This window comes from Asterias amurensis, chromosome 12 (genome assembly GCF_032118995.1).
Source record: "Asterias amurensis chromosome 12, ASM3211899v1".
NCBI lineage: Eukaryota > Metazoa > Echinodermata > Asteroidea > Forcipulatida > Asteriidae > Asterias > Asterias amurensis.
The window spans coordinates 4324038-4338889 of record NC_092659.1 but is presented as its reverse complement, the minus strand read 5'-3'; the positions used below and the strand labels follow the sequence as shown (position 1 = coordinate 4338889).

The 14852-nt window shown below is 38.0% G+C and overlaps 1 protein-coding gene across 2 annotated transcripts in view; it reads right to left on the bottom strand.

Annotated features, from left to right (window-relative positions):
• LOC139945533 (uncharacterized) overlaps positions 1–10902 on the bottom strand; it is a 149816-nt gene extending 138914 nt beyond the window's left edge. For both annotated transcript variants that reach the window (XM_071942916.1, XM_071942917.1), the window contains exons 1-6: positions 10808–10902; positions 9014–9081; positions 8132–8239; positions 7061–7200; positions 6594–6704; positions 1553–6095 (exon numbers count right to left, since the gene is read on the bottom strand). In XM_071942916.1, coding sequence (XP_071799017.1) covers positions 5931–6095; positions 6594–6704; positions 7061–7200; positions 8132–8239; positions 9014–9074 — 585 coding nt within the window. In that variant the 5' untranslated portion in view covers positions 9075–9081; positions 10808–10902 and the 3' untranslated portion in view covers positions 1553–5930. The remainder of the gene's footprint in view (positions 1–1552; positions 6096–6593; positions 6705–7060; positions 7201–8131; positions 8240–9013; positions 9082–10807) is intronic.
• Positions 10903–14852: the final 3950 nt, after the last annotated feature.

Genomic DNA, 14852 nt, shown 5'->3' with positions numbered 1-14852 from the left:
TTGCCTGTAAAAGTTGCCTCGTGTGACAAGGCCCTTATACATGTTATACTTCACACTTAAAGGAACACGTTGCCTTGGATCGGTCGAGTTGGTCTTTGAAAAGCGTTTGTAACCGTTTGTTATAAAATGCATATGGTTAGAAAGATGTTGTAAAAGTAGAATAAAATGATACACACAAACATATGCCTCAAAATTGCACGGTTTTCTTAGGAAACCATGCAATTTCGAGGCAAATTAATGTGGATCAGTGTATTCTACCTTTCAAACATCTTTCCAACCATGCATTTTATAACGAACGATTACAAACGCTTGTTATAGACCAACTCATCCGATCCAACGCAACGTGTTCCTTTAAAAATGGTTTAGTGGAACCATTGAGGAAGGAAAGGTTCTCCATCTGGGAATGTTGAATAAACACCGAGGCAAAAGATTTGCAAGAAGTTTGTCTCATGACCATGTTGCTCTGAATTAACCTTTTTCTACAACGCTTATTAAGGACACACATTTAAACTATCCAGTCCACAGATATGGTTTGATATAAGAACAGGGCCCAATTTCATAGAGATGCTGAAGCACAAAAAGTGGCTAAGCACAACAAAATGAACAGCCAAACTACCATGTCACAAGTACACTTTGTGCCTGGTATCCTGCTCATTTCTGCTTAGCAGAATTCTTTTAAGCATATTATGCTTAAGCAGCTTTATGAAATTGGGACCAAGGTGTGCTATGCACACGGTTAAAAAAAACACCAAAAATGCATTGCCAACTTATGCCAATCTTTGGTTCAGGTCAAACAGGCAATCAATGGGAGACTTTGGAACGCTAGGTCGCAGCAGCCTCACCAGGTAAATGTCCATTGTTTACGTAGTTCTGAGCATGCGCACATTATCAAGAACAATGGATTTTACCTGGTAAATCTGCTGCCACCAAGCGTCCCGAAAGTCCCCTATTCTGGCAATCTCCGAGAAAATTATCAAATCAAATTTCAATACTTTTCTTCGGGACACAGTATTGTTCCGAGTCCAATTTCATAGAGCTGCTATTGTGAAACATTTTCTGCTAAGCACAACTAAGCAGGCTCCCAGTTACATGTTATTTTCACTGGTAACCTCATTCTGGTGAGCATAAGTTTGTTGTGCTTAGCAGCTATTATACTTTGAAAAGCAGCTCTATGAAATTGGGTCCAAGTGCTCATGTTTGCATGCACTGCAGTTGAATGCCTCAAATTGCTTTGTTCCACTAAAAACAAAAAAGCAGCTGGCAGTGGTGTTGGTTTTCATTGCATCATTTCGAGGATTCGTTTGTTCGTACCACAGCTTCTTAAAATAGCTTTAAGTTTTAGTGAAAAATCTAAACAACAGAATTGTTACATTTACATTAATAAGAACATCTAAGAGTTGTTAACCTTTGGAAGCAATTGAACTGCTCTTTGCGTTAGTTCAGTTATGCGTATCTATGGGGATGTTTTGTTGTGAAGGGGAGGTTTTAACAATTGAAAAACTTACATGAGTTTACAGAGTTTGACATGGCATGCAAAAAATAGACTTTTAACTTTTAAGGAAAGCATTGAACCCTCTTATTGTTTTGTTTGACCATTTCAAACCGGTTTTGAACCGTTCCAGCCTGCAATGGATGTCTTCATGGTGTAGTGGCATCCACACAATACACAGTCAACCCTACTACTGTTTGACCATCATCAACTAGTTTTGAACTACATGTATAGGCCTACCAGCCTGCCATATAACATTGTGATGTACAGTACATGTAGATGCATTCACACAATATACAGTCAACCCTCCTACTGTTTGACCATCATCAACTAGTTTTGAACTACATGTATACCAGCCTGCAATATAATATTGTGATGTACATTTGGATGCATCCACACAATACAGTCAACCCTCCTACTGTTTGACCATCATCAACTAGTTTTGAACTCTACCAGCCTGCAATACGATATCATGGTGTAGATGCATCCACACAATACACAGTAAACCCTCCTACTGTTTGACCATCATCAACTAGTTTTGAACTAAAATGTATACCAGCCTGCAATATGATATCATGGGTGATGCATCCACACAATACACAGTCAACCCTCCTACTGTTTTCGTTCGGTGGTATCATCCACTGTAGTCTTAAATTTATAGATGCGCTAAGCCTGGCTCATATATATTACAATGTAATGAATGCATACACAGTACACAGTCAACCCTTTTACTGTTTGACCATCTACGTTTATGTTGGTTTACTCAGCAGGATCCACTGTGGTTTTGAATGATATGTAATAAACCACCAAGGAAACCGACTGGGTAAACTAAAATTTCAAATTTGGTGTACACTAAAAAAATTTTTGGGGTAGAACAGGATTTGAACCTGCAACCACCAGACCAACTGAGCTATCTAGCCATAATGTTGGCATTTTCTCTATTTTATAAGAAGCTATTCAACCTAGTTTGAATGATACTCTGGCTTCATGATGAATGGTGATGTGTCTAACACAATGTACAAGTTAGTTCTGTGCACAGTTGCCACACCCTAAAAAACCCATGCTGTTGAAGGGTTTCAAATGGTTGGTCAACTCGCTGGTATTTTCTTTAAAACCAGGAGTACCCAGGCACCAGTGTTGTAGTGGTGGGCTGTGGATCAAATTTAGTCCACCAAGGGTGGGTGAGTGGTTCAACAAAAAATTTCAAGTTTAGATAATGGGCATTCAATGCTAAAGTGCAATCTGGGGGAAATCTGTGCTGGGCAGCACAGTTTTTTTTGTGCTCAGAGTGCTGGGCGAAATTTGTTAGTTCTGGGCAGGCCCGCCAAGCACCGGCGCCCCCACCCATGGTGGCTAAATCACTGTCAGGCACAGATGAGTGTTTGGCCCCACCCCTCCACCTACTGCTATGGACCGATCCGGCCTGTCAATCAAACTGTGCGCGTTCACCCATTTGACCAATCACAGCAATGATTGTGGTCGGACAAACTCGGTCATGCGTACGCGTATATTTGGCATGCGCGGCAGAATCGTGCAGAATGTCATTGGGAGTGCTCGTACACTAACTTGCTCACGTGCGCGGTGGGCGGAGTTTAGTGGAAAGCCGGAACGGTCCATTCACGAAAGGGTTCAAGTTGATTACAGTGGAGTACAGAGTATTAAAATGTTTACATACTGGGTGATGGTAAATCTGTGCCTATTTTTTTAATTTATTTTATTTTATATTTAATCGGATTTAACCATCTGCATTGTGCAGTAGTGCTTGTTGATTAATTTACTGGCATAAACCCTAAGACCATTTAAAGAGATCTAGGCTCATTCAAGAGCTTTATGATTAATCTCTAAGGGTATGTTCAGACAGCATACTAAGTTAAACCCGAACCGGTTTAACTTTTACGAGCAGCAGGGGTTGATCGTAAAATAAAAAACCCCTTGTGTTCAGACAGCACTGAGTTAAACCCGGTTTATCTTTGGTTTTAAGAGGTCAAAGAAAACGCGACCCCGTTACTCTAAATCCTGTTTATTGTCCTGTTCATTGGTCACCGTGTGTTTACGTAATGATTACGGAGGTCAATGGGTCGCCTGTTGTGAGTTAAACCGGATGTGGTCTTTTCTATTCTGTCCACACAGTGTTAAAAGATAAACCCGAAGCGGTCTAAAGATAAACACCCTCCCTGGACGGTTTATCTTTTGTTGGTTGAACTTAATTCGGACTAACTTTAGATCCGTTCAGACACACTGAGTTGAACTCAATCGAGTTGAACCATGAGTTAAACCAACTTTAGTACCGTGTCTGAACGCACCCTCAACAATTCCACCAAAGAGAAAAGCAATAAGCATGGATTATATTCTCTGTAGAATCTTAAATTTGTGGTAGGTATATTCTTACCCATTAAATACAAAGTGAAGTGTTATCTTGTTTGATTAAAAAAAAAACCACATTAAACAAAATATCCTTGGGGAATAAATAAAAAATAAATAAGTAAATAAAATACAAACTAAGAATACCAGGCAATCAGTTTGTAGAATTCATTTTCAAACTGAATTGATTGGCCATCAGGCCTGAAACTGTAGGGCAAGGCGTTTTTGTTTCTAGGATTCGAACTGCCTCTAGCTACCGGGCAACCTCGGTAGTCTAGTTGGTAAGACACTGCTCTAGAACTGCAAGGGTCGTGGGTTCAAATCCCACCTGAGTAACATGCCTGTGATATTTTTTTTCATAGGACTCAGGAAAGTACCGAGTATACAGTGCTTACACACATCCGTGTATGGGTAAAAACCAAAATTTTTAAGGAGTACCTCATCGAGGTAAATGACAATTTGCACTGGAAAAGATGAAAGGGCAATGACCAGGCGGAGCATGGAGAAAAATTCTATATTTGCCTCCATGAACTATCAGACCTGTCCCTTGTTCACAATGTTTCAAAATGTGTTTCCAGTTACAAATAAACTTTCTTTGTAACAACAATAATACAAAACATAAAGCCTAAATTTTCCTTTGGGAAACAAAATAAAATAAATAACGTAAAAAATTTCTTGAAACTGGAGCCAGCTCCTGTAACCCTCCCCGTTTAATAGTAAAATCTTAATTTTGTTCCGGGTGTCCAATTTCCCTAACTACCACCCTCTGGGTTATATGTGACCAATTTCTAAAATTTATCGAAGAAACAATTCATACAATTTGGTTTTGCCCCACATTGATATAGTAGAGTGAGTCCTTTTCGCAAATACCCATTGCGCATGCGCTAACTGTTGAATGAGGTGCATGCTGGTCTAGCTAACAATTAAACTTGATGACTAGACTATCAAGCACCTCATTCCACGCCTAATGCACATTTACTGAGTATTAGTGATAAGGTCCATGCAAATGCATAAGAAGGGCGCCCTCACCTAGAGGTCAAAAGGAGTTTGCATATTTACCAATCCTTCTGACTTTCATAATTATTGAGTAGTACCTGCCCTCAGTAGAGCAAAACCAAGTCAAATTGATCTTCCATTCCTGATGCAATAATTTCATCAGTAACAAACAAAAATTCGTTTAAATCTCTGTCCCAATATAATTTTTATGCTGCAAATAACCCTTTACAATTTCTTTGGCAACAAACATTTGGCAATCACGGGCACTCAGGCAAGGCTGCCTACATTTGAAACACTGACTACGAGAAAGAACGTCTTTTAAAAACCTCAGCCTTGCCCGAGTGCGTCAAAAGGGGGCCAAATATTAACAAGCCTTGATTGAGACTGTCTCATTTTTTTCATCGGTAACCAAAATAGTTCATAGAACTTTGACATAAGATTTTACAAATTTATTGGCTAAACATGTTCATCAGCAGTGAGCCAGTGACAGCATTGTATATCAGGAGTTTTAGCCGGTAGTCTGTTCTGGTTAACAAAGAAATTTTCTATGCTCAGGAGGTTTTTGTTTCGCCGCTCTGTAAAATTGTCCCCCCCCCCCAAAAAAAAAACAACAAAAAACTTTCACAAAGATTTCTAATCGAGTTCATTTCCACTGTTGCAAGTCTCACAATGCTGTGACCTGTTAAAATGAACTAAGTTGCCTTTGCATGTTTAAGAAGTGTAACAACTTTGTGTTGGTTGTAAAATTTGAAAATAAAAAATAAAGCAGCGTCCAAAACAGCAGTTTTGAAAAAGATGCAATATTTTGTTTTTCCCCAAAGAGAAATTTTTTCCTGCGATGCAGATTCATAGCTTGGTGAAAAAGACGATGATTTCAAAGAAGGGTATCCCATAATGTTTGACAACCTGTGAGACGTCTTAATAGAGACAGTACCAACCAAGGCTTAACTACGTATCAACAAAAAACGACCACTGTTTTTTTTTTCTTCAGGCAAACCTTGTCTAACCATCACATACTCACTGCACTCTTTTTCTTTAGGACAAGGAGTCTAAAAAAAAAACATAAGCAGGGGTGTGGGTCCAATCAGTGGTGGCCGAAGCCATGGTGATTGTGATGAGCACCGAAGCCATGATGATGACCGTGATAGCCGTGATGGCCGTAATGGTGATGACCACTCCCCAAGGCTGCCCCGGCTACGAAGCCTAGACCCGCCAGAGTTCCTGCGTCGTAGCCGCTTTGGTGGCTAGGCTGTCAGATACAAGATATAACGTTTGATTAGTTTGAGGGCCATTTAGAACCCATAGGGCTTGTATCGATGACCCCTTAGTTGCAAATATACCACAAGTTACCATGTCATATCTGGGCTCAAAAAATTAACACTTGACCACATGTTCAAGGCCAGTGGTTTTAGCTAATAAGATAGATCTTATAAGAGATGTTAAAGCCATTGGACCCTTTCGGTAAAAAAAAAAAAAAAAAAATTCACAGATATACAAATAACTTACAGGGTTTACAGAAGGTAATGGTGAAAGACTTCTCTTGAAATATTGTTCCTTGAAATGCTTTACTTTTTGAGAAAACAGTAAAACAATATCAATTCTTGTTAACGAGAATTACGGAATTATTTTAAACACATGTCATGACACAGCGAAACGCGCGGAAACAAGAGTGGGTTTCCCATTATTTTCTCAGCAATTGGGCCCTTGCCTTCAACATGGACCTACGTACTAGGAACATAGTTCTTACCGTTGCATTGGGCACATAGACGTTCCTGCCTGGCTGAACGACAGTCAGATTGGAAACAGGCTGAGCTGGTTGCTGGATATATGTAGGCTGTCCTGGAGCGTACGTGTAAGCCTTCAATAAACAAGAAATCCGATCCGAGAAAAATTATTAAACAAAACGTTTTTTTTCCTGCCAAGATCAATGAACTATTGAACTTATTTTTAAAGTATATATTCCACAATCTTTCTCTTCTTTCTCATAAGGGTGGGAAAAAAAACTGGTAAAATCTGTGTTTCAAAGTTTCCTAAATAATTTGACAAAATCTTTAAAGACTAACCCTTTCTCTTTGGAAATCTTTCCCTGGTGCATAAAAAAGCTCCAGGCCTTTTAGTCTTTTAATGCTTGAGTATTTTGCTACTTACTGCTAACAATTATCTCGAGTAATTACCAATAGTGACCAGTGCATTTTAAGCAAATATGAAGCTTACCCCTGGAGTGCTGTATGACATTGCAGACACAGCTTGTGCCTGAGTTAGGTAAGCTGGAGCTGAGCTGTAGATGGGTGGTGGTTGTTGGTAGCGATACTGTGCTGGGGACGGGGCTAAACTGACATGACTGGCATACGGAGCTGAACGATAATAAGAATAAGAACAGAAATAATAATGATAATAGTTAACAATAATAATAAAACGTTCTTATATGGCGCACTTAAGACCAAAGGAGCTCTGAATGCGCTAAACGAGAGAGCAGATTGAGCAGTCTGTTGGAAATAAGCTTGGGCGATACCACGATATTATCGAATATCGCAATACTAATTTGGAAACGATTTTGCCATCGGATCAATTTGGTTTTAATCGAATTATCGCTATATCGCGATATCGATTAAGTATCGCAAAATTCGCAATATCGCGATGTATATCCCAGCTGAGACATCTTGCACCCCATACATGTACATGTAGGTTGGAAATAAAACCAGAAGAATAGGTCATTAGAACACCTCTCTTATGCTATGACTGTCTCTTCTACATTTTTCACTGGGAGTTTGAACACTGACGATGTCAAATTTAATTAATGGCGATTATATCGAATATCGCGATATAATGTCGGCGATTTATCGTGATTAAAATAAATCGATATCGTCCAAGCTTAGTTGGAAACTGCTCTCAAATAAACAGGTTTTCAGATTCAGCCACTTCTTGGAAGAGCATTCCATAGCTTAGGGCCTCCACATGATCTTTCCCCATAGCCCAATCAAAGCATTTATCACGTATCAATCAATCAATCAATCAGTTTATTGCTAAAGTATCAAAATCACTATCAAAATCATATCAAAGGCAATGTAAGTTGCAGATAAAGAAATAAAGTTGCTTGATAAGATTAATCAAATGAATAATAAGCATGGACATCAATGAAACTGTGGAGGAACCCATAAAGAAGCAAAGCTTGTACGGTTATGGTTCCCTGAGCAAGCTTGTGCGGGGTATGCAACTGCAGTTTAGAAAACACAGTCACACAGTTGGATGATATTAAACGGTCATGCAGTAGGAGGGTTAACTTACATGTTGATGAGTAGGCTGGAGTTTGGGATGGGTGCTGATACAGAGCCGGATTGAATCCTATAGGAGGAGGCTGGGCAGGAATGGCAGGATTGGGTTGTCCACCATAACCTGTCAACGGGAAAAAAAGAAAATACACATGTATTGTGTTAGCTTGGTTCAAGACTCTCCTGGATTTGTCACAACAGGGCGCGCTATCACCCCCAACGCGCTATCAACCACGAACCGCTATCACCCAAGAACCGCTATCACAGGAGAGTCTTGGCACATTCGTTAAATCTCCCCCCAAAATCGGGGGGAAACATAATGCGCGTGCGTAGGTTTCCCGCAGAGCCCGCCCCTTTTTTGGGGGGGAGATTTAACGAATGTGCAAAGACTCTCCTGTGATAGCGGTTCTCCTGTGATAGCGGTTCGTGGTTGATAGCGCGTTGGGGGTAATAGCGCGCTCTCTTGTTACAAATCCAGGAGAGTCTTGAACCAAGACTAGAGTTGCTTAAAGGAACACGTTGCCTTGGATCAGTCGAGTTGGTCTTTGAGCGTTCTTTAACCGTTTGTAACAAAAATGCATATAGGTAGAAAGATGTTTTAACAGTAGAATACAATGATCCACACAAATATGCTTTGAAATTGCGTGGTTTTCTCTTTATCTCGTCGACTAACACGCTCGGCCATTTATGGGAGTAAATTATTTGACTCCCATGAATGGCTCCCATTGATTGCTTAGAATAGTAGAGTCCCAATTACCATTTTTGAACTACTTGGTTAACCCTATTTCTACCTCCATGGATAAACGTGCTACCACGTCTACTACAAGTTCCCTTGATGAGTGACAATCTAAACAAACAAACAAACAAACAAGCGCCTTCAGTCTGCTCAAGGTCATACCTGGAGGTGCACCATTGGGCCTCCCAGCCGAGTAGGCTTGCGGAGGGTAGTTCGGATTCATGATTTCTCTATAAAAACAAAACAAGAAACAAGTTTGTTGTTTATATTTAGTTATTAGAAATCATGTTAAAGGCAGATGACACTATTGGTAATTACTCAAAATAATTATCATCATAAAACCTTTCTTGGTGACGAGTAATGGGGAGAGGTTGACAGTATAAACCATTGTGAGAAACGGCTCCCTGTGAAGTGACATAGTTTTCGAGAAAGAAGTAATTTTCCACGAATTTGATTTCGGGACCTCAAGTTTAGAATTTGAGGTCTCGAAATCAAGCATCTGAAAGCACACAACTTCGTGTGACAAGGGTGTATTTTATTTCATTCATATCTCGCAACTTCGACAACCTATTGAGCTCAAATTTTCACAGGTTTGTTATTTTAAGCATATGTTTAGATACACCAAGTGAGAAGACCGATCTTTGACAATTACCAATAGTGTCCACTGTCTTTAATTACAAAAAAAAAAAAACACACACTAGCGCTCCAACCAAGGAAAGTACCACAGCGCTTTACACAGTACACACATTTAAACAACAAGCAAAGAAAAAAACAGAATAAGCCAACAAATCAATTGAACAAGTGGGTTTTTAGAGATTTCTTGAAGAATGCTAGCTAGTGAGCTGCAGTGGCAGATGCTTTGTTAAACTATTCCAGTGTTTGTAGGGATTTTTTTTTTTTGTAAACGGAAAAAGGTATATATTTTAACGATCTCAGCAAAAACTTAACATTTTTTTATAAATAATATAGCCCAGTCGTTTGTCATAAAAAAAAAATTTCGGCAGCCATTTTCCATTTAAAAAAATTTAAAAAGGAAAAAAAGCCCCTTCTTTCCTTGTTTGTTTGTTTGTTTCTTTAAATTGTTTTGTCCAACATATTTAAAGGCATTGTACACGTTTGGTAATTGTCAAAATAACAAGCCTGTGGAAATTTGGGCTCAATTGGTCATCGAAATTGCGAAAAAATCATGAAAAGAAAACACCCTTGTTGGACGAAATTGTGTGCTTTCAGTTTCAGATAGGAATAAAAGACTTCTAGCTAGTAGAAGCTAATATTTTAGTGAGAAATTACCTCTTTCTCAAAAACTATGTTACTTCAGAGTCAGAGGGAGTCGTTTCCCACAATGTTTTAGACTAACAACAGGTCTCCAATGCTCGTTACCAAATCAGTTTTTCAGTTAATAATTGTTTTGAGTTACTACCAAACGTGTACCTTCCCTTTAATTTATTGTGTGTTTAAAAAGTAGAAAAACAACAAATACAGTAGCAAAGTACACTGTGTTAAGGGTTTGTATAGGATTTCAGCCTACAGCTACACAACACAACAACTTCAAGAAGTCAACAAATCCATCATAATAATTCATAGCATAGTCATTATTTTCTGTACTACAAAATTAAAGTACAAACTAGAATTTGTAAGTCTGTAGCTGAGATGAAGTAGCTAACATTTGAAAACCCAATCGCACAAATATAATCAAATAGCCGTATTCTTTATCTATAAACAACGAACGTTATCTGCGTTTTTGACATTTTCTAATTCTGAGTTTGACATTTTGTGACGGCATTCCCCATCGTTTGACATTGTGACTCGTTTTTGACATTAAATTATTTTGAAGCAGAGCTTTTTTTCAGTCATCAGTGGGATCGAATCTGTAAATGTAATAAAATCAAGCCAATCTACTTTGGGTCAACATTATCTATATGGAGATCTAAACTGAATCGTTTGTAGATTACGAACCTTGGTTTTCGAAATCAGGTATTTTCAGGTCACATTTGCTGCTCTGCACTTCAAAGATTTCAGAATTTGTTGTGTAGAAAAGGCGAATCGACAGCGTCTTCAGTTTCGAAAGGGCGCCCTCAGTTGCCGAATGTCAATTCGATTTGTTTTGTCGGCTTTTCTGTGACTCATTGATAAAACAAAAGAAGAAAAACTTAAAGACAGTGGACACATTGTCAAAGACCGGTCTTCTCACTTGGTGTATCTAAACATATGCATTAAATTACAAACCTGTGAAAATTTGAGCTCAATCATGTCAGTTGGTCATCAAAGTTGCGAGATAATAATGAAAGAAGAAAACTATGGGGCGCCGTTTGTCCATTAATTGTTTGACACTTTTAAGGCATGTTTTTACCATGGTTTACAGCAATTAGATGTAAACCATAGAAACTGTTGCCAAATCCTGTTATGGTTTACATACCAGTATAGTATTTGTTGTGTATAAGTTTATGGTTTACAAACCATGAACATACAAAAAACATTTACAAATCGTGGTTCATAAACCAAGAAAATTTACGCATCTTAAAAACATGGTTTATAAACCATAAAAAATGAAGCATCAAATTCATGGTTTACAAACAATGGTTTATAAACCATGAAAATTGAGACATCTAAAAAACATGGTTTATAAACCATGAAAATTGAAGAATAAAAATCGTGGTTTACAAATCATGGTTTATAAACCATAACAAATGAACCATAAAATCATGGTTTGTGATCATGGTTTATAAACCATGAAAAACGAGACTTCTTAAAAACATGATTTATAAACCATGAAAAACGAGACTTCTTAAAAAACATGGTTTATAAACCATGAAAATTTACACATCTCAAAAACGTTGTTTGTAAACCATAAAAAAAGTGCACTTATAAATCATGGTTTACAAACCATAAAACTGTGCACTCACAAAATCATGGTTTACAAACCATAAATAATGTGCACTCAGAAATCATGGTTTATAAACCATAAAAACGTGCACTCACAAATCATGGTTTACAAACCATAAAAAAAACTCCACTCACAAATCATGGTTTACAAACCATAAAAGCGTGCACTCACAAATCATGGTTTACAAACCATAAAAAATGTGCACTCAGAAATCATGGTTTACAAACCATAAAAAATGTGCACTCAGAAATCATGGTTTATAAACCATGAAAACGTGCACTCAGAAATCATGGTTTACAAACCATAAAAAATGTGCACTCAGAAATCATGGTTTACAAACCATAAAAGTGTGCACTCACAAATCATGGTTTACAAACCATAAATGTGCACTCAGAAATCATGGTTTACAAACCATTAAAGTGTGCACTCACAAATCATGGTTTACAAACCATAAAAAACGTGCACTCAGAAATCATGGTTTACAAACTATAAAAAATGTGCACTCAGAAATCATGGTTTATAAACCATGAAAACGTGCACTCACAAATCATGGTTTACAAACCATAAAAAATGTGCACTCAGAAATCATGGTTTATAAACCATGAAAACGTGCACTCAGAAATCATGGTTTATAAACCATGAAAACGTGCACTTAGAAATCATGGTTTACAAACCATAAAAAATGTGCACTCAAAAATCATGGTTTACAAACCATAAAAAACCTATATGATCGTCACAATTAAACCTCCTTCCCAGTGCTGATCGGTTCCCATTTCCCCCATGCCACGTGCGAGCCAGCAATGATGCAATGCACCATGTGTGTCAAGCTGTGATCAATGCACCTGTTGTGTAATGCTTGCTATGGCTGGCAGCATGACACACACGGTGCATTGATCACAGCGTGACACACATGGTGCATTGCATCATTGCTGGCTCGCACGTGGCATTGCACGTTTTTTATGGTTTATAAACCATGATTTGTGAGTGCACACTTTTATGGTTTGTAAACCATGATTTCTGAGTGCACATTTTTTTATGGTTTGTAAACCATGATTTGTGAGTGCACGTTTTTTATGGTTTGTAAACCATGATTTGTGAGTGCACACTTTTATGGTTTGTAAAACATGATTTCTGAGTGCACATTTTTTAAGGTTTGTAAACCATCTGAGTGCACTTATTTTATGGTTTGTAAACCATGATTTGTAAGTGCACATTTTTTTATGGTTTACAAACAACGTTTTTGAGATCTGTAAATTTTCATGGTTTATAAACCATGTTTTTTAAGAAGTCTCGATTTTCATGGTTTATAAACCATGATCACAAACCATGATTTTATGGTTCATTTGTTATGGTTTATTAACTATGATTTGTAAACCACGATTTTTATTCTTCAATTTTGTATGGTTTATAAACCATGTTTTTTAGATGTCTCAATTTTCTTGGTTTATAAACCATGATTTGTAAACCATGAATTTGATGCTTCAGTTTTTATGGTTTATTAACCATGTTTTTAAGATGCGTAAATTTTCTTGGTTTATGAACCACGATTTGTAAATGTTTTTTGTATGTTCATGGTTTGTAAACCATAAACTTATACACAACAAATACTTTACTGGTATGTAAACCATAACAGGATTTGGCAACAGTTTCTATGGTTTACATCTAATTGCTGTAAACCATGGTAAAAACATGCCTTAAAAGTGTCAAACAATTAATGGACAAACGGCGCCCCATAGAAAACACCCTTGTCACACGAAGTTGTGTGCGTTTAGATGGTTGATTTCGAGACCTCAAGTTCTAAACCTGAAGTCTCGAAATCAATTCGCGGAAAATTACTTCTTTCTCAAAAACTATGTCCCTTCAGAGGGAGCTGTTTCTCACAATGTTTTATACCATCAACTTTTCCCCATTACTCGTTTTCAAGAAAGGTTTTATCATGATAATCTTTTTGAGTAATTTACCAATAGTGTCCACCTTTAACCACAAAAAGCTAAAACCGTAAACAAACAAACAGACAAATAAACAATCAAGCAAACATAAAAAGGCGACAATTAATACACTTTTGAATATATAGTTAAACTTGAGCATGAGAAAAACGATGGACAGAACTATTTCTACCTCCATGATGGAACTCATATAATCAATGAGTTACCAACAAAACAAAGCCGACAAAACAAATGGAATTGACATTCAAAAAATATTGATTTAAAAAAGTATTTTGGTTTGAACCATGGAGGAAGTCCCCCCCCCCCCCCCCCGCCATGATGAAAAAAAAAAAAGAAAAAAAAAAAAAAAAATGGTTTGAGCGGAGCCCGCAACCTCTGTAACCACGCAGTGCATCTCGGCAAGCGAGATGTTGGCGGTGATCCCCATAACAATGATGCGTAGTTTTGTGTGGGGATGGGGTCCCTGTCATAACAGAAGCCATTAAATTATAACTGTTAACCGCATCTGGGGTGGATTTCACAAAGAGTTAGGACTAGTCTTATCTCGAGTTAGGACCAGTTGCTCGGCCCCGTCCTATAAACTTAGGACTATCCATGCAATTTCTCTCCTGGGACCAGTCCTAAATGTTAGGTCTAGTCCTAACTCTTTGTGAAATCGACCACCCTGGACGTGTATTTTTTTTCTCAACTTTTTGTGTGTGTAAAGCTTCTGTTTTGTAAATAACTGATTTGGAGATTTAAAATGTATAATTTGTTTTGCCATTATCTAAGGAGGACAAGCAGGGCTCTCGGACTCGGGTAGAAAATTATTATTCACTCCTCCACCATGGGCCGCAGATTGAGAAGTCTAAGCTAATTAAGTTTATGATTTAAAATTGTCACGACTATATAACCTTATTCCCTCAACCATGCCTCAACAATGTTCCCCGCTTCCATTGAAATCAATATCTTGATTTCTTACAAACAGAATCACTACTCGGCCAATTCCCCACTTCTTTGATACGATACGAAAGATGACATTGACGACGTCACCATTTACATGACGTAGTGGTTTATTTATAGACTTATCCCGTGATGATAGTGGCTTTTCGTTGGCCCTTTTCGAAACACTCCAACTTTATTGTGGGCTTCAGCAGCTTAGGCCAATGTGCCCGCTTGAATCCCGTACCGC